The 27,404-nt window shown below is 36.0% G+C and overlaps 1 protein-coding gene across 8 annotated transcripts in view; it reads right to left on the bottom strand.

Annotated features, from left to right (window-relative positions):
• The window catches only part of GRIK1 (glutamate ionotropic receptor kainate type subunit 1), a 359,894-nt gene that overhangs the window by 8,675 nt on the left and 323,815 nt on the right, over positions 1 to 27,404 (bottom strand). For 4 of the 8 annotated variants that reach the window (XM_019729912.3, XM_019729911.3, XM_019729906.3 and 1 more), the window contains 3 exons: positions 25,545 to 25,762; positions 13,615 to 13,840; positions 8,552 to 8,802 (listed from right to left, as the gene is read on the bottom strand). In XM_019729912.3, the coding sequence (XP_019585471.3) occupies positions 8,552 to 8,802; positions 13,615 to 13,840; positions 25,545 to 25,762 (695 nt within the window). Of the gene's footprint in view, positions 1 to 1,042; positions 7,168 to 8,551; positions 8,803 to 13,614; positions 13,841 to 25,544; positions 25,763 to 27,404 lie in introns of those variants that run through there. The other 4 variants (XM_074326228.2, XM_074326232.2, XR_012494071.2 and 1 more) reach the window with 2 other exon arrangements.

The raw sequence follows: 27,404 nt of genomic DNA, 5'->3' as shown, positions 1-27,404 counted from the left end.
CCGGAAGTTTCTATTTTCCTGTCCCTCCCAGTTGGGATTTGTCTCAGGGACGATCATGACGTCCTCTCAGGTATTTGGGTAGCATCTAAGCTCTAATGACTTCCCTCCAATTTTGTCTTTCATCCCTAGTGGTTAAAAACTGGTCAGGGATAGGAAAATGAGGTAGGAAAACACTATAATATGTATTTTCCCAGCGTTGGTCCTTTGGGTTTGGCTCTTGCTAATTAGATAAACTTTCTGAATTGAAACAACTAACGTATTCTACAAAACACCTGGATCTTAAGGTTGAAAGCCATGATTTTTAAGATTTTTGTCTATGCTACAAATCTGTAAAGTCAACTTAAAACTCAAAAGCTAAGAGTCTGACTCATCTCTAGCTTGGAAGTAGTACATATAAAAACCTTGATGCTTGATGATGGAGAAAGGTGGGGTTAAAGCAATGGAATATAAAAGCACATCATCCTTTTCCTTTGTCTTCCTTTGTCTCTTTAGCAGAATTACTTATGTTCTTACAGAATAAAGCCTTTCCTGTGCACTCCAGCCCTGCTGATCTCCTACTTTCTGGGTTGTGACTGAGAATGAACAAGTTCTATAGCTCCAAATAGCTTCTTAGGTAACATGCCTTGGTTTTAATTTTTAAAATTTTATTTATCTAGTCTGGAAGCTTATTAAAGTTAAGAATGATTCTATTTCTATAACCTTCATGATCTTTGTAATGATTTGCTTATGATTAATTGGATGGGAACTCTCTTATTCTTTGATGTCATAATGGCTGTTTTTTTTCTATGTCTGGAGCACTCCATTCCACGCTGAAGTACTAGCAAGGAAAGCTAATTCTCTTTACTTAAATAAGGATTTAACATGTCTAAGATAACTGCACAATCTTATTAAATACATATATTTATATAAATTTTGAATGTCTAGTAGAAAATTCATGCCAAAAACAAAAACCTTGGGGATTACATATATATTTATAAAAATATATTTTATATGCTTATTATATATATATATATATATATATATATATATATATATATCCCCAAGCTTTTTTTTTTTTTTCTGCATTGCTTCTATAGTTTTCTTTCAGTTTTTTACTAGACTTTAAAGATACCATAGTTGGAAGAGAATTTTAAATGCAACCCTCTCATTCTACAGATGAGAAAAGTGGTAAGAATGAGGGCTGTGCAATGATTTACCCAGACACACAGACATTTAGCACAGGCACCTGAATTCTTGGTTTGTGATTACCAAATCACCTTTCCAATGGGCCACAGACATCTTTCAGCATTTGTCAGGTTTATAAGACAGTGCCAACTTGTACATTGGAAAAGATACTTGTAAATGGATGTTAATTATTTCCTGGACTCTTTGTTAATTGATGAATGTTTGGGTTTCCAGGCAAAGGAAAGCCTCTTTGCACACTTAGAGAAATCACCTGATTAAAAGAGACTTATGCAAATAACTTGTTAAACAAGGTGATCAAACTCCGGAAGAAATGAAGCTGAAGGAACTTAGAAACACTGGGTACTGTGCCAAAGGACACTGAGGAAAGATCAATACCAATTTAGGGTGGGCATTTCGTAGCAATTATAGTTGGTAAAGACCATGTGATCAAGGCAACATTCTTTTGTGAACTTGAAAAATCTGAATATTTAAGTTTGAAACTCTTCTTCAATTGAAAAATTGGGCAGAAAGAAAGTGCTGGTCAAGCTGAATTAACAAGTTTTAAATGAAAGAAGGAACTACAGTAACTTCATTACATTACTCTGGTCTAGCTCATTATTTTTGTGTGTATCTGGATGTCTACATTGTGACATGGAAACATGTTGTAGAGTTGGGACAATTAGCCCTATTTGGGCTGCCACCTACAAAGCTCAGATTCTGTAGGGTGTGAACGCACACAGCCCATCTGTAAAGATGGTTTTCTATCACAAGAAAGCCCTTATCTTTGCAAATAGAATGTCTTGGAAAATTTAAAGGAGAATCCCATTTTCTGTGAGATCTGTCTCTATGGAGAGGATTTGGAGAGCAGAAACGTTTTTAATATGCTTGTGCATCTGGACATAAAGTTTCATAACTGTGAAAAGCCTAATAAGATGGTTCCTAAAGTTAAAACTGCAGCACCAAGCAGAAATTTTTCATTATCTGTAAAAGTTAATTAATAATGCCGTTTGGCTCAGTTAGATATACGAAAAATAGTAAAAGAACTAAGAATGCTTTGCTTTCCTTTTGCCTTTCAGGGCTGTTCAGGCCACTTTTAAATTGCTTCCTGGGAAGTAGACCTTTACAGTATAAGGCTCATGGGCTTGGAAACTAATCGAGATTCATTGTTTTGCTGCCTTACCACAGATGGCTCATCTAAAACATAATACTAGGCAAAGGCAGTGTGGTGTTTGCAAATAATTTTCCTTAGATGGGTTTATAATCATATCATGCAAATGATTTTCCTAAGGGCGTAATCTCTACCCACCATGTATTCCTTGGGGGGTTCCAATTTTCCTGGAAGAACTCTAAAATAATTCAATTCATGATTTTAATCTAAAACAGAATGACCTTTATTTTTTCTCTTATTGCATTAGCTTATAGACAGGCTTGTTAGGAAACAAATTTGACAACATTACGTGCTACAAGGTGTTGATACACTTGTGCATTGTTTTCATACCTCTCTGCTCTCTTCCTCACTCTAAACAATACTTCTCAACATATAAGCTACAAGACAACCTGCCAGTGTTAATAAAAACCCACTCTTACCACCAAATTTGAAGTCAAAATGCAGTGGATAGTTGTAAAGAGAACTCTTACTTAACAACTGCTTTTAAATATCACAACTGTATGTAGGATTGTTGGGGGAAAAAACCCAAAAACAACTCATGTAAGAAAAGCTATTTTAAAAAAAACACCCTTTGTATTGGAAAATCTTAATGAAAACTCATGTACATGACCTAATTTTGGAGAAAACTGCTTATTCAATCAAATTTTTATGAACATCTGATGTGCGCAATGAGTTTTAAGCATTCACTTTCAGCTTTTGTTAAAAAATGCCAGTTCCTGGACTATATTCACTGAGGCGGAATCTCTGGAGGTAGGTCCATATTTTACATAATTTTGCCCAGGTGATTTTTGAGGTACACCAAAATCTGAGAACTAGTGATGTAAAAATAGAGAGTTTGAATATTTTTTTCATGTTCAAGCCTTTTTTTTTTTTAAATCTAAATTTTACTCAAAATGCAATGGCCCCTGGTGGTGTCACTTAGTGGTCATTTACTTGATGACAAGAATTGGTTATCTGAGATCATGTATAAAAAGAGAAAGAGGAGAGGTTAAGGAACCTCGGTTTCTGAAATAAATTGAAGTTCCTGAAGGGAGGAGGAGGGCACAGAGAGAGAAGTAAACCATCTGCTTGATCATTTTGAGTAGGCCTAGCATTTATAATGAGACATGAAGATTATCAGTTGAATACAGTAAAATGTCTGTCTCCAAGAGGTGCACAGTTTGTTCCTGACTTTTCCCTTCAAAGGCTGTATTGCATATCGAATGCTGAATATATGTTGCTTATCTTGATTAGAATTAGTTGTCCTACCGAGAGAATCAATCAATAAACAGCAAAGGCTTATCTAGTGCCAATTATACACATAAGAGTCTGCTTTGGATCGCTACAGCACACTAGAATCAACTGAGTAGTTTAACAACTGCTACTGTTCTGCTTCCATTCCAGACTATTTAAGTTAATATTCCTAGAGATGAGGTTCAGAACTTCCACTTTAGGTTGTCATGTATTGCCAATTTCGTCCTCTTGGGTGCAATGAACTTGCCATTAATTTTTGTTGCTTGTGTGAGGAAAAGTGGTCTTAGAGACAGTTTGAACCTCTAAATTAGAAAACATGTTTTCCAAACTGACTTTGTTTTAAGGTGCATGATAAACTGTACTTGCTGCCCGTGTGCCAGAGAGCAACACTTAATTTCTCTATAAGGACCTAACACCTATTAACCGATATTTATTAACAGGACTTTATAAATGATTTCATTTTCTATGCCATTATATTATTTCATTTAATTCTCACAGCAAATACTGGGGGTTCCAAAAAAATGTATACACATTTTAAGAAAGGAAAACTGTATTAAAATTGTAATACTCAATGTATACTGATAACAAAAGATGAATACAAGTCACGTTTGACTTCTGCAATCATACGAGGCGCTCAAAGTGGTTACGATCAGCATCCAGACGCTTCTGATTATGGCAAACTACTGCTTGAGCAGTGTTGACCAAAGTGTCCACTTGTATATATTTTTTGGCACCCCCTCTATAAATTAATGTATTATCTTCATTTGACAAATGAAGTCCTAGGACTGAGGCTCCGAGAAGTTAAAAAATTACCTCAAATCATAAGTACTATTATTTATTGAATGGCAAGTACATGCCAGGCATGGTATAAAGCATGTTGTATAAGAGACCCATTGCACCAACATTTCTTGGAGTACGATCTGTAAACTCTGGTCTGTCAAGATGCTTTGGGGAAAAAAAGATTCTGTGATCCAACAAGTTTGGGAAATGCTAGATATTTCTTCATCTTGTTGAAAATTCTAAATGCATCATAGGTAACATATTACCTACACTGAGATGGCATTCAATAAAGGAACATTTAGCATATAACTCCATGGGTTAGTGGATCATGAAAATCTTATTTGACTAACACCTGTCAGTGGAACCTAGTTTGAAAAATACTCCTTCGCACAACTTTATGACCTAGACACTGCATCCTAGGACGTATTACATATTAAGAAACCAAGACTTTGAAATGCAGTCACTTGTCTATACTCACTAAACAGAGGCTGTACTAGAACTTGAACCTAAGTACGGCTGATTTAGAAAATTCTCTTCTGTTTCAAATGTGTAGGACTCCAGGTCTCTGACTCTGATACCTATTTCTGTTAGTAAAGGTGAAATAAAATTGTTGAAAGAATTAAATGTAATGCCATATGTGAAAAAATTTTGAAAGTCGTAAAGTAATGTATACGTATCAGAATTCGGTAGCATACAGCTTAAAGGAGTACACAAGTATTAATTTTTGGAAGGGATCATTTCTTTATCTGAACCTCTGAATTATGCTTTTAAAGGATAGTGGCTATAGAAACTGAAGTTTTGTCATTGTCAACCCTGATCATCTATACTTCATCAATCACCCATTTACCATTTTTGGTTTATTAGATAGTCCTTGGGAATATAAACTTTTGTAATTTCTATTTACAGGACCAATGAATTATGAATCTAAATAATATAATATTTAACCCAATATCTGATTCTGTTGAGTATAAAAATATGAACTCTGAACTAGGGCAAACAGTATGTTGCTTTCACTTCAGTAACAACAGTAAGTAAATGTTAGTGTAATTTACAAGTATTTTCTTAAAAATACGTTTATTTAAAGAAGAAAGCAAGACTGAGAAGCAATCAGGGCAAGAGTCAACTTTCCTGATCATGCTTTAGTGGAGACATATAGAGTTGACTAGAGAGACTTGTGATTCAAAAACTGGGGCCCATTTAAAGATAAGCAAAGAGAAGGCAAAATGTTACATGACTGCACAGATGGCATATTTCTACCTCTGAGCAATACGGTTTTGGGGTGGGGGCTCCCTTCCTATGTCAAAAGGTGATCCCATTAATGAAAACAAAGAACAACTGCTCCCATTTTGGGGGAAGATGAAAGGTCTCTTCAATTCCCCTGCTCACTGTAAAGAGGAAACAAGCCCAGAGGAACGGCAGACATCCTCCATCAGAACAAATTAAATATGCAGTTGGCTTCCTATGTCACCAAGCTGAGTTAGAGGAGGAATTATTTACAGCACTTTGAGTGTGGGTGAAAAATAAATCCACAGAGATCTGTAACTAATGTGCATGGAAATTCTTTCCTCTATTTTCTCCTCCTTGCCCTTCTGCCCAGTGCACTGGGAATGAATGGATAATGGCAAAGCAGCCAGACAAATGAGTGTGAAAGTTCCAGTGCTCAGAAAAGATTGCTCCACGAACAACCACTCTATCCTGGTGGAGTGGGAAGGGAATGAAATAACATCTTGTAAAAAGATGTTCATCAGTGCAAAGAGAGAGGATAAAGTGAGTGGAAAATAGAAGATGCTGAGCATTAATTCCTAGCTGAGGACCTTGCTTGAGGCTTGCAAGAAATAACATACAGCTTGAGCAACAACAACAAAACACCTCACAGTTCCTTAGAGACTCTGAACGCACTATCTTTCTGAACCTACTGATAGTTGTTGAGCTGTACAAGTACGTGTTACTGGAGAGTTCGATGTTAATGAGCTCCTACCCAGGAATGATTCTCGCCCATGTGTGCCTTCCTGAGGGAGGTTCCACGCAGCTCATACTCTTCTGTGACACCAGAGATTTGAAGTTTCCTTTTCCTTTTCTGGATCACATTGTTTTAAATCTTTAAAATCTAAGACATCTTTGAGTTTTTGTCTAAATAATATATTTTAAATAGTGAAGTGAATTTGAATTAAAACTTAACATTGTTCTGGAATTATAATGAAAAGATAGGGCTTCGGGTTGTTTGAAAGTGTGTGGATCTACAGAACCTTTCAGATAGGGAGAAGGAAACAGGGAAAAAAAAGGTTCACAAGATGAAAAATAGTTCATAAAATTAGGATTTTGTTTTCATGTTTTGCACTGTTTAACGTCTGAATCTACTTTTTCGTGAGGAAATAGTTGCTTATTTTTAATGCATGAAGACAGAACTAAGACAACTTGATGCTACCGCAGATTCCTCTGTATACACACGTCTTGGAGTCTATATGCCTCAATTATGCCCTGCTTCAACACACAATGTACATCTATTTCCAGTGCATTGAATTTAACATCTAGAGTACCTGAATTTTCCTATCTTAAAGGGATACAGAATTATGACTATGCTTCGTAGATACAGATAGCACTGACAACACCAAGTAGGAGAAACAATTTCTTCTGGGAACACCTTTTTTTTTTTTTTTTTCCCTTTTAACTGATTACACGGTATGAACTGAGGACTGTGTCCGAATCCCTCTCTCCTCTCGAATTAATTTGCCACATTCTAAATCCGTAGATAAAGTGGTTCCAGAAGTAGAGTTGGTTGGATGGGTTTGCTTACACTGCAGTCCATAAAAGAAACAAAAAGCCTTGCATGCAAAAGAAATGAGAAAAGAAATATAGAAAAATGAATAAATTAGAAGCAAAAATGAGTGTTTAAATGAAAATTTAAATCAAATGAAGCAGGCAATCATGAGAAGCACATTAAAGCATAACATATACAAGCTTTTATTTGTCAATTTAGTTGCATAAAACAAGACACCTCCAGAGCAGATTGAACGTTAAAACAAAGCAGACCGGTCCATTCTCCCTTTTAATTGGACAGTTTCTCTATCAGGGTCCAGGAAAGGGGTACTTAATGTTCTCACAGTGGCCTTGTGATTTGGGGAAATTTTTCATGATGAAATCCGGTTATAATCATTCAACCTGGATTTGGGAGCTTAAGCGGAACTTCCATGTGAAGAAAGTGGGACTAGTGTGAGATTATTCATCAGAACTGGCTACATAATTTGTGGGGCTCAGTGCAAAATGACAGTGTAGGACCCCTGTTCAAAAATTATTAAGAATTTCAAGACAGTGACAGCTGAGCATTAAACTATGCAACTGTTAATAGTTCATTGTCTTGACATTCTAACAATATCTTTAAATTCACTGGTGGCCTAATATACTACAATGCCATGAGTTTTGTATTTTATTTATTCTAGTATGTTTATGAAGGAATTATCTTTAGTCACATTCATCTGATTTAGAAGAATGTAAACTGGTATGATTTCCATCAAAAATAAAAATAATAGACAAAAGCGGTTGGTTGTTGAAATCAACCATAATCCTAAATACAATTTTGAAAAAATAAAGTTTCTAATGTGTTTTATTGTCATTTTGTGTTGTTTATTGTATTCCTGGCAAAAACAAAAAGGTGAATTATCTTTTACAAAGTATACCTTGATAGAGGTAAGAGCTCAGTTTCAAAATATTATATTTATATCTTTATATAAATTGCTTTATATCAGTACATGGGCTCAGCATCTACATTAAGGGATGGTAATATTTCTCTCAAATATCTCTTTATATCTTTTCCAATTTTGGATTTATTTCTTCCCTGCTGTATCTAGGGTTTCTATCTTAAGAGCAAATAACTGGTTCCATAAATTAACTGACTTTGGAATTTCTGTACTGTCATTCCGAATAGAACTAACTGGGTGTAATGTATAAGGTGCTTTGCTTTCTTTTCCTCATTAATAAGTGATGGGGCTGAACTCTCAGCAGCACCTAACAGGGATTCAATAGCTCTTTGCTCTAACAGAGAAATGGCTCTTCTGGGCATCTAGTTCAATAGACTCTTACTAAAAAAGTGCAAACATCCTTAAACCAACCAACCAACCAACCAACCAACCAACCAACCAACCAACCAACCAACCAAACTTAAGACAGATAATACTAACAATTACCCAGGCCTCGAAAGAGAGGACTCACCTGTTCAATGTCATTGTTCTTCCGTGATTTGTATATAAATTCTCCGATGGCTACAAATACAGAAAGGACCAGTCCAGCAGCCAGAACAATGAAGATGCCCCCAATATTCTCTACTCCCAGAGCACTGGCCTCTTTGCTGTCTTCCTCGGGACAGCCATTTCCCCGCCACCACTTCTCTTTCATCATATGCAGTTTCCCCTCTTCTTGTAATTGCAGGATAGCAATAGTAATTTTGTCCCGGTAAGGAGAACCTATAAGTAAGGTCATTTGGATATTGGTCAGTAAAAGGTTGAAGAAGATGTGAAGAAAGATTATTGTCTTAGAGCTAACTACTTTATGGCTGTTGGGAAATCCACAAGTTGACTGGCAAAGGGCACACAAGTTCAATCCTATTTTTGAAGGCTCTAAATAATTGGAAAGGGGATAGCTGACATGTTGAGATGAACTCTTGCCTAGGCTGTCTGTTCCTTTTAAACAAGGCAAAGCTGAGTTGGGAATTCTGTGATAGACCTCCGCTTCTTGTGAGGTTGTCATGAAGCTTTTCCAACATTAATTAGGAGGTTTCGCTGTTTAGATTCTACTTTTTCTAGGCTTTTGATTGTCTGATATAGTGACAGCCTAGCTAGATAATCACTAGTGTCATTTCCTCTTCTTCCAAGGGAGTAGCTAGACATTTCCCAGGCTCCTTTACAATTTAGTGTGGTGATTTGGCCAATTTCTAGGTATTGGGAGCTAAAGTGATGGAAGATTATTTCCAATCTTGTCTCATAAATCCCCACAGCATGATCCTCTACTTTCCCTTCCCCAAATACACAGCAGGAAGAAAAGGATTTCGAATCACTAGGGGTAGTGGAACCACCAATTCCAAAGAGCTTGGGTCCCAGGATGACTGCATGAATCAGAGTCCCTCTTTCAATTTACTTTGGACTGTGACAAGGTCAAGAAATAACCATTTACTGTGAGGCCACTAGAAAATTTCAGATGTTGGTTACAGTAATTAGTGCATACTGACCAATATACCTATTAATATACTATGAAGAGTAGGTTTTAATTAATTCAAAGGTCCTATAAAATTCAGTTGTTTGGAAAATTTGCAAGGCCTTTATTGATATTTTTATAATCTATCTTTTAGTAATGTCATGGAACTTTTAATTATATTTAAGTTTAGAAAGCACCAACATTAGGTTGTGGTCATAGCTTGCTTAGTACTGGAATCCTATGTCAGTCAATGCAAAGGAAGAGATGAAAGATGGAAGTTTCATTTACTCAATATCTCCTTGGAGGCTAAGAATTTTGTTCATATTTCTTCTACTTAGTAGGAATACACCCTGGCTCTTTCTGTTTGCAAACTTTTAAGTTTTGGATAGAAACATAAAAGTACAAAAACAAACAAACAAACAAACAAACAAACCAAAAAAATTGCAAAGAGAAAAATATGACATCTTAAAACCAGAAGAAATCTTAGGAACCATACAGTTAAGCGCACTAATTTTAGGATTGAAGAAATTTAGTGAGTGAAAGTAATAGTTATTGGCAGAGTCAAGAATTTAACTCAATTCTTCTTACTCTTCTAGTATTATTTCCACTAATGCTTCTTCTTCTATCTCCTTTGTGTACCCACTCCCAAACCTCCACATACTTTACGTTCAATGGCAATGTTTAAGTTGGGATAGTAGAGTGTTAACATTTTGGCTTGTGTCATTTTTTTCCTTTTCTCCCAAGATTTTCTAAAGTCACAGTCAGGATCAAAATCAAGTTTAAATGGAGAGCAAAATGTTCTGGAATTAGATGGTGACTTTTCAAGTAAGAGTATGGATTTTTGGTGAGAAAATTGCTCTTGAAAGCCAAATGAGAAGATATTGACTGCTTGCTTAAACACCCCCAGAATAGTAGTGTCAACATTAGCACAATTAGTATACCCATAGCATGTGGGGTAGCAAGTAAGTGAACTAGGAGAGCTCTGTTTTAATGTACATAAAAGTGCTTTGAAGAGTGTACAAATAATTTTTACAGTGGTGGCTACACCAGTAATCGCACAGTACACATAGCGGACACTCAATAAATGCTGACTGACACTCTCCTGTTTTCATTGCAGACAGATGAGGATCAGATCTCTGTTTAAAGTTGTCTTTAAGGAAGGTAATTTCTGGCTTCCTGGTAATCTGTTTAAGGCTTCATTGCTCTCATTCTCTTAAAGTTTTATTTTAAATCCCTCAGGAAGCACATTTTTCAGAGCTTCTATCCTGAGAGTCTTTACGAAACAAAATCTTCCATTTTGTGTTGTGACTGAGATGACTTTGCCAATCTTTGACCATTGAAAAGAGTTTGGAGCCGTGAGGGACTCAGTCAGGGCAGGACTAGACGTGAACAGAGAATGTTTTATGTCTGAATATATTTTAGCTTCAATCTTTGTTGTTGTTGTTTAAATGGACTGAATGACATTGGAAGTGATTTATTAAAGTTACTTGAAAAAAATATATATGTATATACACAGATCTTCCTGAATAGCAACTGATCTTTCTTAAAGAGTCAATTCATCATAGAAAGAAATATCTCACAAATTTATCCAACAGCTGTATTCCCAATGGATGTATTCTCTCTGAGCTCTGCCATCTGTTCCAATTATTCCCTCATTGTTTTTGGTTTAAAAGCATGACAGGTTTATAACCATTATGAAAAATTCCTGGAGTGTATTTCTTTTCATCTAGTGAGGAAGACAGGGAGGGGTATAGAATCTTCAACTTTGGAACTTATATGTCTGAGTATGGATGAGGTTGGCTGAAAGCAAACTGAACTGGAACATTCAAGTATCTTTATTATCATATTATATAAAATATAGTGACAGTCATGAGAGGGTCAGTCTCATTTACATGAAGGCAGAGTAATTTTCAAAGTGCTATATTAATTCAGGAGGGTTGCAGAAAGCAGCCCCTTTTTTCCTCCCCATTCACCCCCCCAAAAAAATTAGTTTTGAGTTATAGTCCATTTAATAGAAAAAATACCCATTAAAAGTCTCATATTAAAGTGAAAATATTCTCAGAAGCAGTGATATACATTGTTGTTTTCTATCATTATTACTAGACAGGAAATTTGGTAGGCAAAGAGAGATGTTGAAAGGTGGTTGAGGTGGGGTTATGAGAGGAAGATGGAATGATAAAAATGCAGTTAAAAATTTTATAATTTAGTCTATAGTTCGATTGAGAAACTACAGTTGCTCCTCTAAAAATATGCAGAGTATATCACAATCAATTCTAAGTTCTTGATTTTGAAAAGATTCAGGCAAAGGCGACCCACTCCTGGTGTTCTTGTCTAACTTATGGCCCATTTAACTAAAAGCAGTAGTGATGGAATTATTAAAAATAGCATCTCTCTATCACCCTTATTATCTGAAATGAGGCGACAGTGCTTGGTTAAGGAGATAGGACATTGCTTTTCAAGTCAAAAAAAGGCTTAATATCCTTTTAGTTAGTGTTTAACAATCCCTCTGGTCCGCTGCAGACATGTTGACTTAATTGTAGGAGAGCTTGCCACTTAGAAAAAAAAAAAATACACACTTCACTAACAATATTGGTATTTTCATCACATTGAAAATAAAGGAATAAAAATGCAGATAAACTTTCCCCAGCCTAATCATTCTGTAGTAGATTTTTTTGAAGACATACATGATAGCAGTAATAATAAACTTTCTTTCTCCATAGCACATATTTCTAACACCAGGTAGATACCAGGGAGTCAAATTGGTTGTGTAGTATGGTAAAAGGTGAAGTGAATTGACCTGTATCTGGTTAATCAAATTAGTATTGATCAAAAGTTTGACCTGAGATACATCGTCTTTTTCTTTAAATGAATTTGTTGTTAAATTAAAATATCAGGACAGTTAACCTAAAATCTGATTTTTTTTTTCCATGAAAAGTGGAATATCTAACAACCTTGCACTCAGATTCCCACATATACAATTGACTGATCTAAAAGACAGCTGCCCTCTTTCGATGAGTTGTGTGGTCTCTAATTCTCCATAGTTGCTACCATTCTCTGTTGCCTCCTCAAGCAAACATGCCTTATTCAATTATGAATGGTCTCTGCTTGGTCTCTATGGGCATTTGAGTTTGCAATCCCTGTCTAATGTTGAAGGTTGAACTGGATAATCCCTTTCAAACAATAATAATAATAACACAGACAAGCAAACTGAATCTACTGTGGATCCTTAATCATCTGACTTGCCTGTAACTAAGATTTCTGCTTATTGGACTGGAGCCCAGTGGTTTAGATGTACCCTATTCCTATCCTTTGGAATGCTTATGAGAAAATTACCAATGACTCACTTGAGAAGAGCAGGCTGCCACTGTACTAGATTTTATCCAATACAGTTTTCTATAGAGAGGGAATTAGTAATTATTCCTTGAATATAAAATATAGTTCTATATGTTAGACATGCAAGAAGACCTCACTGTATAAATCTGTATGACTATAAGGCAATACTATCCCCAGGGAGCACAATAGTACAAAATAAAGGAATAGGAATATTTGGAGGTTTTAGATAGTTATCATCGATTGGATTTAGCATAGTGCTGAGTTAATTATAATTTAATGTTTAGCCTTTTCCTTTTACAGATATAGTGTTGCTTTTACATCACTGACATGGAAATCGAACCCTTCAACTTTTATCATCTATATGCATGATTAATTTTGTTATATTTCAATATAATTTAAAATTGAAAAACTATATAAATATGTATAGGTACTGATGAAAATAATGTCAAGAAGATTAATTAAGAAGCTATTCTTTTAAAAATATTTGTTTGTGATAAAAATAATAAAACCTATAGAGTTAAACAGATATCTCATGGTAGAACTTGAAAGATATAGTGAATTCAAAGTGTATTAGGTTAAATATCTGTGAATTTTCAATTGAAAACATGCCTCTGATCTATGTTGGAATTTCCCTTATTTACTAGTCCACTGAAGGCATTGTAGACCTTCTCAGGATGAGGAGTATATATCCCTTCTTACTTCATAACTGACATTGCCCTTCTTAGCCTTGGCTCATGGCTTGTCTCTCTTACCTATAGGTGTTCCCACTCCATAACCTTTGGAGTCAATAAGGCCCCCAATCTGAGTGAGGTTGCAATTTCTCTGAGTCACATACTCGATGTTGGTGGACTCCATCAGCAGGGCGTAGTCAGTGGTAAGTACTCGTTGTATCCCTTCATCATTGTTTTTTACCAGGGCAGTATGCTCTCTGCTGCTCATGAAAGCCCACATCTTCTCGTAAGTGGATATCTTTGACTTCTGCAGGGAAAGAAAGCACACCCACCAGCAGAAGAGTGCTGAGAAAATATATCCTAAAGCTGTTCAAATCCCAGTGGTTCAAAGAGTATAGGGAAGATTCTTTCTCCTCAGGTAGGAAACCAATATTGAAGGTCCTGGGACTTCAGTTTGTAATTGAGAAGAACTCAATTTACTACAAGAAAACACTTAGAGGCACTGAGACAACTACTGAGAAAAAGAAGATCTTGCCTGATTGATGTAAGACTTTGGCTCAACGTTCTTCTGTTGATTTCAGTCAGGGAAGGAAGAACCTTGGTAGTATCAATGACAACATTTGCCTACTGGACTGTGACCACTTAAGAACAAGCCCTCAAACCCCAATGGGCCAAGCGGTGACTAGCTCTCTCTAGGACTTTTCTCATTTGCTCCATTTCCCTTCAACCATTTAATTTCAGCAGGCATTGTTTTATTGGTTTCTGATATGTAAGTCTCAATACCTGACCCAGCATTCCTTTGCTGGGAACAGCTCTGGGATAAATCACATGATTTCTCTGCTTCATTTATGAAAGAACTGCCATCCACTCTTATGTTTTCTAGAAAATGTAGAATACAAAAGCCCTTTACAAATGACAGTGCAGATCAGAAAACTCTTTGGACTGTATTTATATGCTTTTTAATGTATATATTCAATTTTAATTGTAATTATATTTTAGATAATGAAGAGCGAATATTTCTTTTCAAAGTGTTCTTTGCATTTGTCTTCTTTTTCATTCCTTGATTTTTTGATAGATTCAATAATAAAATATATTTATGATATATGCATATTATATATGCATCTATACATTCCACCGTCTCATTATCTTATTTTCTTTGTTAAAAATACTGCCTAAGCTTTCAGATTGTTTAGATATAAATTTTCTATTCTTTTGATTAGGGATCTATGATTATATATTCTACATTTTACTCAGCAATTTCCATATTGTTCCAATTATTTTTTTCTGAATTTGTCTTCACTTGCATCAACATTCCCCTCCATTTATTTGGAATATGAAAGATGTTATCAGAATTACTGATAATTTGGAGCTAACTCCACCTCTCACGCATGAAGATGGTGCCCACACATAGACAGCTTCCTTGGCAGGCATAGGGCGTATCATCTCAGGAGTGCAGAGAAGCTTAAAACATGATTTGGGGCCATAAGCAATACAAGTAAATGGAATCCTATAGAGTCAACTCTAGCGTGGGTATTCACGCTCAAGTGTTCCTGGGGGCTCACTCATTTCCTAACTCTATTTAAGACCTGGGTTAATGCTGTAGGCTTTATGAGTTAGGGTAGGACAGATGGCTTTGTTTTGGATTGTTAGGCATTTGAAGAGCCCCTTGAGAAAGGTCTTGTGAGACAAACAATTCAGTAAACAGTACCTTATAGATACTGGTATTTTATGGAAGCCATTCTGTCATGATGAGGCCCCTGTGAGTTACTCCTCAACCCCAGAGACATCTGCAAATTGGATCTCATGTCTCCATGACAGAAGCATTTTTTTGGGGGGGGTCAGGATTATGCTTCATTTGTTGTGTGATTTCAGCCTCTAAACATCTGATAATGCTACATTTATCAGAAAGTGCCACTTGTGCAAGTGCAGAGAGGTCAGCCTGTTTTTTGGCAGTAAATACACAACTGGGAAAATTATTTCTCCATCAGGCAACTACCTTAAGGGAAAATAATTTTCTTAGAAGAATGAAACTTTAAAGTTGTCAGAGACTTTAGAAACTGACTCATTCAAGCTGCCGTTTTCGAGGAGGAGATATTTGGTAGAGAAGATTTGAAGATTTTGTGAAAGTGACAAAACTAGTTTGTATCAGAGCTAATACTAGGCCCCAGGACCCCTGATATCTAATGCAATGCTCTTTCCACTGTACCGCAGATTTGGGGTAGGCAGATGGCCATATTGCCAAAATTTTTCAGCAAATGATCTACCAGGTGTGACTCATGTAAGCATCGACAGCCCTCAAAGTCATCTACTCTCAAGAAGTATCCACTAATCATGCCTTTAGTGCCACCACAATACCTAAAGGCTACAAAACGTCTAAACGCTTCCTCTCAATTTTTTCCTTGTTATATCACAGTTTGGTGGCACAAGTCAGCACGTTCTTCACACCGCACTTTGAGGAGCACTTTTCTATGGAGCTAGAGGTCATGGATTTAATTCAACCACATTGACTTCTTCCTTCTTGAAGTAGAAAGTCGTTCTTGGAGTAAAATCCTTGAGGTGTTGGAGCGGGAACCTAGCTGGTATGGACTCCTTTGAGCCATCAAGGGAAGAACATTTTCTTAGTAAGAAAACTATCACTTGGTGGAGAACTTGGTCAAGTTGCAGGTACAGGAAACATTGTAAATTCCTTTGACCTTCTCCTGTCTTCTTGCTCCAGCCTAATAATGGTCATCATAATGGGACAGAGAATAGCACTCTTCTGCTTTCATTTAATGTTCTCTTTCATTATGTAAACAGTTTGCTGTTTTGGAGCCCTATCATATTCCACATTTGGAATTACAGACTATTTGAGAAGCTGGGGAGACTACATATACGGGAAGACTAAAAATGTGGCTAAGAAATACCCTTTTGAGCAATTAGAAATATCTGTGGATGGCTAAAGCGCCTTAAGATATACTGAGTTTTCTACCACTGGAAACCTACCAGGAGAACTTCACAGTTGGAAGAGTTTCACTTAAGGATCCTTCAACTTCCAGGTTCGGCTTTCTAGACCAATCTTTTCATACACTTTATGCATGTCCTGACTTCAAAGACAGCTAATTGATACACATAGGTCATACTGGTTAGTGAAAGAGCCAATTCAGAATTAGGGTCTCTTTCTTCACTTTTGAGTTTTGTCCACTTTCATACCATACCATGTTCTGTAATGTTCATTTTTTGTTAGGTCAAAAAGTACTATCTTGGGAGTAGTTAAATTAGATTTACTCCTTTTTAAATAGATTTTCCATTTTAAGGTAAATCTTAAGAATCCTAAAAATAGGAGCATACTTCATGAAAAATTGTCATAAATATTAAAAGACCAAGCAAATTATTTGAATGACAGTCTGGATGTTTTTGCACTTCTAAATCTTCTATAGTCTCAGCATGCTAAATCGCTTTAAATAATACGTAATTTAAAAATAGAAACAGTGATTACCTCTTATTTTACTGAATGTGTCAAAGGTTAATTAGAATATTTGTAAAGTACTCTGAGCTTCTTAGCAAGTCACTAAAACTGAAAAGGCCTCACTTATTAAATCTGAAATCATCCAGGTATTTTTTTTTTTTAGCAGTGTTTTTTTAACAGGTTTTTTTTTTTTTTTTTTTTTTTTTTTTTTTTTTTTTTTTTAATCCTGGAGGGGCATCAAGCTTAGATAAATTCATTTTGTCTGTTTAAACCTGATTATGTGGCTATTCGGAAGCTGATGAAACACTGTTGGCAAAGAATAAGCATTTTTTCATCTAAAATTTGTTATAAGAAAGTGTTACTGTATCAGCATTTGATGACCATCACTTTCTTATTTCACCTGTAATTCGTGCAAATTAACAGTCACTAGGAAGTGACTTACAATGTGTTTGTAGGAAGTTAAAAACTACTTCTTGAAAATGGTAATAATAACCAGCACATAGAGTTTACTGTATGCCAAGCACTAGTGTAAACACTTTGCATATATTAATTCATTTAATCTTCACAGTGATCATATGAGAAAGATGCTATTACTTCTTTTTCACAGATGAGGAAACACAACACAGCATGAAGAAATGGTGACGCCAGGATTTGATCCCAGCAATCTGGTTCCAGTGTCAGTGTTCTTAACCAAAAGGGAAACGACTATTTGTTTTCATACACAGAACATCGAACTCATGACTTGGCTAATGTTTCAGCAGAATTAAATTTTCTGAAGAGATCATTGCAGTAAGTAGTTGTGGCATCTTTCTATTACAATCAGAGCTGCTGCAATTCTTGTCATCATCATATAATGTATGGGAACTATTACATGAATTTAGGCAGCTTACATTTGTCTGGACAAAAAATTATACAGTGTTTTAAGAGGTGCAACAATTGGAACCTAGAAGAAAATGTAGATATTGTTTATGTCTTTTGATGTAACAGCATTTTGCGTTCCATATAGTTTCATTGTTTTCAGTTGCAGAGTATCTGCTATAACATATAAAATATGTGCAATTCCAGAGTGTAATCATGGTCTTAAGTCTGATAGAAACTCCAATTTATAGATATATCCCTCTAATATCTTATTTTTATTGAGACAAGCATTATTTATCACATTATTTTTTCAACCAGGTTATGGGGCTTCTACAATGAAGATGTATAATATTATTCAATAGAATGAATAAATACGCAGTTCTACTTCAGACTAATATGTCTGGAGATTTAATATACAGAATTATGTTTATATATGTTTATTTTTACATATATGCTTAGCTCCACACATATCCATACACACTGGGGAAATTATTGATATTTGATCTTTGTTATCTAATTAAAATTGATCTTATAAATATGGTAAATAGAGAGGGTGCCAAGAAAATGTATATACATTTTAAGAAAGGAGAAGCTGTATTAAAATTGTAATGCTCAACAAAAGATGAATACAAGTCATGTGTATACTTTTTTTGGCACCCCCAGTATATATATGTTGAACAAATGAAGTACCAAAAATAATTATGTTTTAAAATCTCCAATATACTTTTACTTCAGGTACATCCTGATGAAACAGCTATATGAAACTTATGAAACAGCTATATCAGAGGTGAATAGTTGCCTTAAAAACAACTATTTCCTTTAACACACAATTAAATATATTATTTCATTAAATACTAATTTTCATGATATTTAAAAAATATGATTTAATTTACAAAAATCACTCAGAAGGAAGAGTATTAAAAGAAATCAATTATAGTATAATGAGGGGCCTCTGTATTTCAAGTATGTATAACATAATCATTGCAGTTGATTATACTCTTGAATTGAAAGTTATGACATTTGCGGAATCTCCAAGGTTTTAAAAATTCATGTGTTCCCTTTAAAAAATTCCCTCAGTGGGATTTAAACACCTTTGCTCAGACATTTTTCATGTTTTTCTCCTGTCTAGTGTTAAAGATTGGGCCATTACAAGCAATATAGTTGGTTTTGACAAAGGTTAACTTAAACTGACCTCGTGGATTTCTTCCCAAACAAATACATTTTTAACCTACAGGGACTTAACATTTCGGACACTGATGATAAAATTAGCTGGATCCTTTAAACATGAGCTAATAGCTCTTATGTGAAGAGTGACTTCCTATGCAGGGAAGTTTGAGAAATATCTTTCATCTTGTGCTTTCTTAAATGACTATTTCTGTCTGGATCCTGTCTCCCCACAATGGCTCATTGCTTCAATTCCACTGGTGCGGTGCTCAGTAACTTTCTTGAAATGTCTTTTGGGTTGATGACAGCACCTAACCACTCTGTGGAAGGAGATTATAAAGGTTAGAGAGTCCCTTATTCCCACAGTTCCCAGACCATGAAAGCCAGAAATGACAAGTCTGTTATGACTTTTTAAACCTATTTTATCCAAGCCATTTTAGACTGAATCATGATCTAATCTATGTAATCCTCTGGCTTGGGTCTGAGAGGATAGTGATTTGTTACAAAGCAAACTTCTGCTGAGATTCATTTCTTACATGAGAATTTCCTAGCTACTATGGCTCACAAGAACTTCTTCCGGTGTACATACCATTTCCTGTCTGCACAACACATACTTCTTAATCACGTGTTGCAGTGTATTCAACAGGTCTATATGCATCTTATCCCTCTATTGCTATTCAGGTCCTCAAATTTTGCACAGAATTTTATACCTTTCCCCTCCCTATCCCTTACAGTGCCAACCTCAAACACTGGTCTTATTGAAGATTCTGGAAAAAATATAAATTGAGTTGAATGAAGTTAAACTGCCTCACTCTGCTTCTCAGCTGACTTCTGAGGGCAGCCTTGTCGTCTGTTGCCTACCTACCATCTGGAAGTGGTTCTTTTGCAAATACAATGTATACACTCAGGAACGGCTTTTAAGGACTAAAGTCTCTGTCTGGCCTGGCCTCTGAAAGTCTTTAACGTCTCAGGCTCTGGTACCCTCTCTGTCCAGTGGTCACTGACAGGAAGAAAGCTGAACAAAGACCAAACTAGAGTTTTTTTTGTTTTTTTGTTTTCCCCAAAAGGATTGATAAAATAGGATTAATAGCTAGGGATGTGGGTTGGATAGTAGTGGTGGTGATGTTGGCGATGATGATAATACTATCTCACTTTTTTATTTTTTATAATTTGCCAAGTAGTATTGTAAGAACATTACCTCTATTAAGTCATTTAATCCTTAAAATAATCTAATGAGTTAAATATTATCCTCAATTTACGGACAGAGCAATTGAGGCACTGGGAGCTTAAATAACTCGCCAAGGATTACACAGTTAATAAGCAGTAAATTCTGAATTTGAACCCAAGCTGTTTGGCCCCAGAATATGCAATCTGAAGCACTTCACTGTAAGTTTTAATTGCAGAAAGCTGAGAAACCAATATAGTTAATATCATATAAGTAATTAGTATTATCCCAAGTAGAAAAATAGAAGAAAGTTTGTTGAAAATTTAAATGAAGCCCCTTGGTATTCTGAATTATTAACACACTAGCTTATAAAAAGAGTCCATTAATTAATTGATGGTCTGACAAGGAGAAATAATCAGTCCCCTGATTTTGGAGAATTTCCTAAGACATCTTCAGACAGGCTCTGGACAGTTGTTAAAATGATCTCCCTCTCTTTAACTTGGTCCTTCCTGCTAATTGGCCTAGGGGTGACTGACATCTTTTGACCAAATAGGTCTTATATTATTCACAGTGCTTAAGTCTTTACGACTCAGAGTGCTGGTGACCTTGAGAAAATTTCATGGTTAATGAGCATCATTAACTGAGTGACATTGGCCACACAATTTAGAGTTGTTCTTTTTTTTCTTTCTTTGTGGACAACATCAGCTAGAATCTCTGGGTGTCTTTCTAAAGCTTTGAGAATGTATGTGGAATTGAATTTATGATTTAATCCTAGTTCTCTTGTGTAAATTGAGTCAATGATCAACGTTTATCCCACATACAAAGGACTCAGTCAAGAAAAAAATGCTTCAACCTCCCCTGTCTCATACTCAACACTTGCTTAATAAATGTCAGTCATTCCCTCAGCCTTACCTGAATTTAGATGATGATTAGTGGAACCTCATCTGAGATATATTAAAAAACAAACAAACAAACAAACAAAAAACCACAAAAACTAAATTTGTTTTTTGTTGTTTGTTTTTTCATGTTGAAAATCAAATATCCCAAACCTGAACTCTCTAAGTTCAGACTGTCTGTAAGAATAGCAAAGTCTAGGAAGAAAAAGTCAATGGATTTTGATAGAAACTTCAGTGAACAACTTCTGGCCACATTTTTTTCGAGGAGAAACTTCACTAGAAACATCTCTTGCTTGTGGCCCAGAGATCAAATGTGAGGGACTAGCAATTTTGTTTGTTCATAGATTTTGGTAATTTCTATAGTCCTTTCTTTTTTGTAGCTGCCTACTCTTTTGCTGTAAAACAATTTAGAATCAACCTGAAAGCACAAAGACAGGTTTCTACTATTTGTATGCTGCCAAAAGTATATATATATATATATATATATATATATATATATATATATATATATGTATTTCGTTTTCTTTTTCTGGGAACAAAAGCACTCTAAGTTGCACTGTGTGTGATGCGAAACACTTCTTACTAGACATTTTCTTGTACTTGAGTGGAGATGGGACCCATCTGAGTAAATGGCTTCTGTCCCAACAAGGGATTCGAATGTGCCAGATTAGATTAGGCAAATGTAACTTTCCTTATTCCTTCTGCTGCTCAAGAGAAGACATCGTCCTTGATGAAGAGAGAATAGAAGAGGGGAGGGAGGCCCTGATGGACAGCAGAGGTGAAGTATGTAATGTGGAGCCAGGTCAACACTGAGTTCTTGTGAATGTAACTGCTGTCACTCACTGACTTGGGTGGAAGTACCCTGAGAGCTAAAAGGCTGCAACGTTTCCTTCCCTTGTGGAATAAGCCAGTTTAAGAACACTGAGTGTGTATCTCTCTGCCACTTTCTGACAGCTTGCCTCCCTCAAGGGCAAAACTAAATCAGATTTAGTCCTTGTTCTCTTTTTGCAAATAAAGTTCTTCTTGGTAAATAGGGCTGCTGGGCTATGAGCTGACTTGTAGCTCGAGGCACTGGGCAACTGTGTCTTTTCCTGTGTGAATCTCTATGTATCCTTCTACTGTGGTCTGAACGTGTTCCCCCAAATTCATATATTGACATTCTAATCCCCATAGATGATGGTATTAGATGAGGCTGTTGGGAAGTGCTAAGCCATAAGAGTGGAGCCCTTATGAGTGGAATCTGTGCCTTATAACAGCCTCCAGATAGATCCGTTGCCCCTTCCATCATGTGAGGATACAACTCAGTCTATGACCTAGAAGAAGCCCTGCATCTTGTATTTCCAGCCTCCAGAACTATGAGAAAGACATTTCTGTTACATATAAGCCACCCAGCCTATGGTTTTTTTGTTACAGCAGACTGAATGGACAAAGACTCATTTCCACCTCCCTCCCTCCCTCCCTCCCTCCCTCCCTCCCTCCCTCCCTCCCTCCCTCCCTCCCTCCTCTGATAGAATTCTACCTCTGAATTCATTTGTTCATTTATCAAAAACATATTTTCTGAGTGCCTACTATGTGTCAGGCACTGTCTTAGGTTCTGAGAAGGTAATGTAAGCAAAACAGACAATTCTCTACCTTCAAGGACACTACCTTCTAGAACTCTCTAAAGTTTTACTGAACCCTGGCTGTTCCATCACTCATTTTGAAAATTTCAGCCAAGTTATTTAACTGAGCTGTGCCTCACTTTCCTCATTGTACAATATGGATAATATTAGTTCTTACACCAGTTGGCCTTTATAAAGATAAAATGAAATAACACGAGGTGTTACAATCAAGTTTGTGAACTTGTTGCAATGATGTTGCTAACCTTTTTTGATATCAGAGGGATTATTCATTATGAATTTGTATCAACTAGACACAAACAGTGAGCCAAGTTTCTATTTGGAAGTGCTGAAAAGGCTGCGTGAAAAAGTTAGACGACCTGAATTTTTTGTCAACAATTCATGGCTCTTGCATCACGATAATGCACCAGCTCACACGGCACTGTCTGTGAGGGAGTTTTTAGCAGCTAAATAAGTAACTGCATTGGAACACCCTCCCTATTCACCTGATCTGGCCCCCAATGACTTCTTCCTTTACCCAAAGATAAAAAGGAAATATTGAAAAGAAGACATTTTGATGACATTCAGGACATCAAGGGTGATATCATGACAGCTCTGATGGCCATTTCAGAAAAAGAGCTCCAAAATTGCTTTAAAGGGTGGACTAGGCGCTGGTGTGGGTGCATAGCTTCCCAAGGGGAGTACTTTGAAGTGATATTCAGCAATGAGGTGTGTAGCACTTCTCATAGGATGAGTTCGTGAACGTAGTTGTCCGACCTCATTTATGTACAGCATTTAAAAGCACAGTGTGTGGTTATGAATTAGTACACAATACGTGTTGTTATTCTCATTGTCGTTGCTGGTGCTATCACCACATTCTTTCTATCTGAGATGCTTAGAACCTCATCATTCACCTGGTGACCTGAGAGACCACTTTCCCTTGTGCCCCATTTTCAGGACCAGGGAGCAAGCAGGAGGGAACCCTAAAAATGCCGTGAGCGTAGCGCATGACTGTTGTGGGGAAATGCACAATCTAAGCACACCTTCAAGTGGTCACCCCAGGATCCTGCCAGGGAAAATGGGAACTGGCACTCTTTATATTCAAAAGGCATGCGAGCAGAAACAAATCAAAATGAGGTTAAGGGCGGCTTTGTGAATACATATAATTGTTTGCACAGTGGCAGAGTCACTGCTTTTACAAAGGTCAGCCACGCCTTCTTTTGTATTTGTACTGTAGTGGAAGGTGGAAGAATATTCTCTGCCTCTACTTGCCCATTTCCCCATACTTTAAAACTTTTCATTTTGGTGAAAGAGGTAAATCATTTCAGATATTATTAAGATATGCCCAGTTCTACTTTGGCAGTGTCCCTCTGCCCTCTATGCTTTGCAGGTGACTTGCCTGGTTTCTGACAAGTATCATGATCACTCACTAGCTTGGGGTAACTTGTCTTTCTTCACACCGTTGATTTTAGGGAAGTCAAAGCTTTCAGAAGCTTGGAGAACCATGTATTTTATGTCCTTTGCCCTTAAAACAACACTATCCAGGGAAGAGGCAATCACCATACTTTATACATTCACTAAATCCACGACATATTTCTTAAAATTAAAAGAATGTTTAAAGATCACCTTTTTAACATAGAGGGAAAGCAAATCCCCATGTTTTACATTACTCTGCTTTTTGATAAACCTCCACATATAGTTTACTGTTAAAATAAGTTTTTATCAATTAATTTGTATTATTAGTTATTAAGCCAAATTTACTGCATAGGTGGATACCTACTTTGGTGAACCAATACTATTTACAAATACTATTAATTTTTCTGATCCTAAGTTTTTTGTTTCTAAATTAATATTCTTCGCAAGTCTTTGGCTGCTCAGTCCTGGCGTGACAACTTCATTTCTGGTAATCTGGATGTGAAAGCTTGACAAAGGTGTATTTAGAGTTTATTTTGGTTACTACTGCTATGTTCCTCTTGAACACACCTCTTGAAAGGTTCAAGTCACTTAGAGCAAGTATGTGACTTTGAACAGATAATTTAGCCTCTGAAGGCTTTGCTGTCTTCATAAGTAAAGCGAAGTCCCGAGCTTTGTGATCTCTAAGGTATTTTTACCATCCCTAAACCTCCCTAGATCTATTTAAATCCATTCTCCCCCCATGGGAGCTATAGTATCTGAGATTTAATAATCAAAGTACTAAGGTTTTTCCATAAGCAAGGCAGGCATCAGTTTCATTGCTCTGGGTAATTTAAATACTTGAACAATTAAATGCACTTGACACTAAAACTATATGGACTCAAAGTGAATTCTGTGGTGCCTCGGAAGGCACTCCAGGCTATTGGAAAGCTTCCGGCCGTGCTGGAAGCGCTGTCCTCAGCGCAGATGCAATATTAGACTGGAACCCCCTGGCATTTTGTAAAACTTTAATTGTCCAAATAAACTCCAATATCAACACATTTACTTGTCATCTGTTTCTATCTCATCAAGTACAGAACAGAAAAAACAAAACTACGTTATCCAAGTATTCGGTTGTCAGAATTTCAGATTAAGAAATCTTTATTTTGTGGGTTTCATACATGAATGATTAATTAATGAGTAGTTAGACTGTATTTGAAAAATACCATTTTTTTTTAAAGGCAAGAAAAGATATTGAAGATATTCATCTGTGGATCTGAGCGTATTAAATCAGGGATAGAGGGGCCAAAGAAATTGCTTCATGCTGACTGCTGAGGGCACATGGGTTCTTTGTAATGGAATTATATCCTTAAAATTTTTGTTTTACAAAAAAATTGCCTAATGTCTCTTGTTTTGGGGAGAGACTTTTCTATTCCACACTCCCCTCCACCCAGTAAGAACTAACCATTGAGCATTCATTGTCTGTTTCTTACCTTGAAGAAGGTCATTGTTGATCCATCTCTGACTGCCCCATATTCTATCTTGGTTTGCTTTGCCAGATCATCTGCTGAATCTATGGGGGACTCCATTCTCTCTACTGTCAAGAAGGCGGCCAGATTGGCAGTGTAGGATGAAATGATGATTAGGGTGAAAAACCACCATATCCCTCCAACTATTCTGGTCGATAGAGCTTTGGGCATCAGCTCTGATCCTGTGATGGTACCATCAGAGTAAGAGAGTTAAACGGAGTTAGGAGAAAAAGGAAGACTTATAATTTGAACTGGTCTAGGGAGGTAATGAATTTTTGTGACATAAAAACTGTAAATCCATCAATGACTTAGTCTCACATGTAGGTGAAATTGATGCTTTTTATTTTTTTTTTTAGAAAATGGAGTAAAATTTAAATGATTTTACCATTAATCACTGCTGCTGCTTAAATTGTAATTTATTGACATTTGATAAATTACATTTACATGGTTTTAACCCTGAGATAATCTTTGTTTAAAATTTATAGCTAGTTTAGTTGCTTAGATTTGAGTTTGTTTGCTTGTTTTGTTTGAAAAGTCAGTCCCCAGACTGCTGACCTTTTTATTGTCTAATATACATTTTATTGTGTGAATAAAATGGTCTAGGCCTTTATACAACTATGAAAGCTTTGAAATGTTAACTTATTTTCATTTAAAATTAAAGAATGTGAGAAACTTTCAAAAGATTAACCCGTCATGCCATTTATCACATGTTCTTTAATAAAACAGTGGGATTTTACAAATCAACTTAAATAGGATGCAGTGATATTTGACAGTAGATGAATTGTTTTTATTGTCTTATGTATGTTACTTTTAGATTCAAAATTAGTTTTTACTAGTGTAGGTTCTATTTGACTGAAAAATAATATATTCAGTAAAAAGCATAATTTTGTCCTTAAAGTACTATTTCTTAATTATATAATACTTCAAAGACTGGCTGTTTCTCAGGTTCAAAAGGGGCCCTTCCTGATTAAAAAAACAAAAAACAAAAAACAAAAACATTTTAGATGTTTAGATGTCATCAGGTGATTCCTGATTATTTGTAAAAGATAACATAAAGGCATTTAATGTGTTTACCAAGAAAACCTTTCTCTCTAAAAGACAGGGTGTATGAGCTAAGTTTACTCACAAAGAGGACAAACATATGTGCAAATTCTCTAGTTCAAAACCTCTGGTCAAACTAAGCTATGGAGACTCTATAAATCCCAGTAGCATTAAAAGGGGCTGGAGGGTATATGTAGAGTTTACTGCAATTATACTAATTCGCAGATGGCTTTTGGCTAATCTGCTTGCCTGAAATTAAACATTGGTTCTGTAATTAGCATTTCCTCCATGAACTTGGAGGTATGACAGAATTTATGTGACTATTTAAAATACCTAAAGTTTAAAAGTCCAAAGGGTTAAGTACAGTAGGTGAAATATCTGGTTTAAAGAATTATCTCACTATTCTGATTGGGTGTTTAAGGTAGAATGGTTTAAGGTAGAAAAGGAAATTGGAGTTTAGCAATCTACAAATAAATGAGTTTATGCTCAAGTTTAATCTATAAACAAGCACACATATTGCTCAGGAAATCAAAACCAGCTCAAGGCTCTTGATAAGCAGATCAAGGTTGACAGATTTTCTGGACTTTGAATTAAAAGATATATTCTCCTAATGCTATTAGTTATCTTTATGGTTTGTTCTCTTACTGAGGTAACTGATTTCACTGCGGTTTATATTTTCTTCTTCTTGTTTGTTTGTTTGTTTGTTTGTTTGAATTTGAGTATGTAATAGCACACAGATTTATAATAGTTTCCATTAAATTGCCTCCAAGGATTTAGTGGAAT

Source organism: Rhinolophus sinicus, chromosome 17, assembly GCF_057876585.1.
Source record: "Rhinolophus sinicus isolate RSI-liver-muscle chromosome 17, RSI-T2T, whole genome shotgun sequence".
Classification (NCBI taxonomy): domain Eukaryota; kingdom Metazoa; phylum Chordata; class Mammalia; order Chiroptera; family Rhinolophidae; genus Rhinolophus; species Rhinolophus sinicus.
The sequence above is the reverse complement of the archived record's forward strand: the minus strand, read 5'-3'. Positions and strand labels throughout refer to the sequence as shown.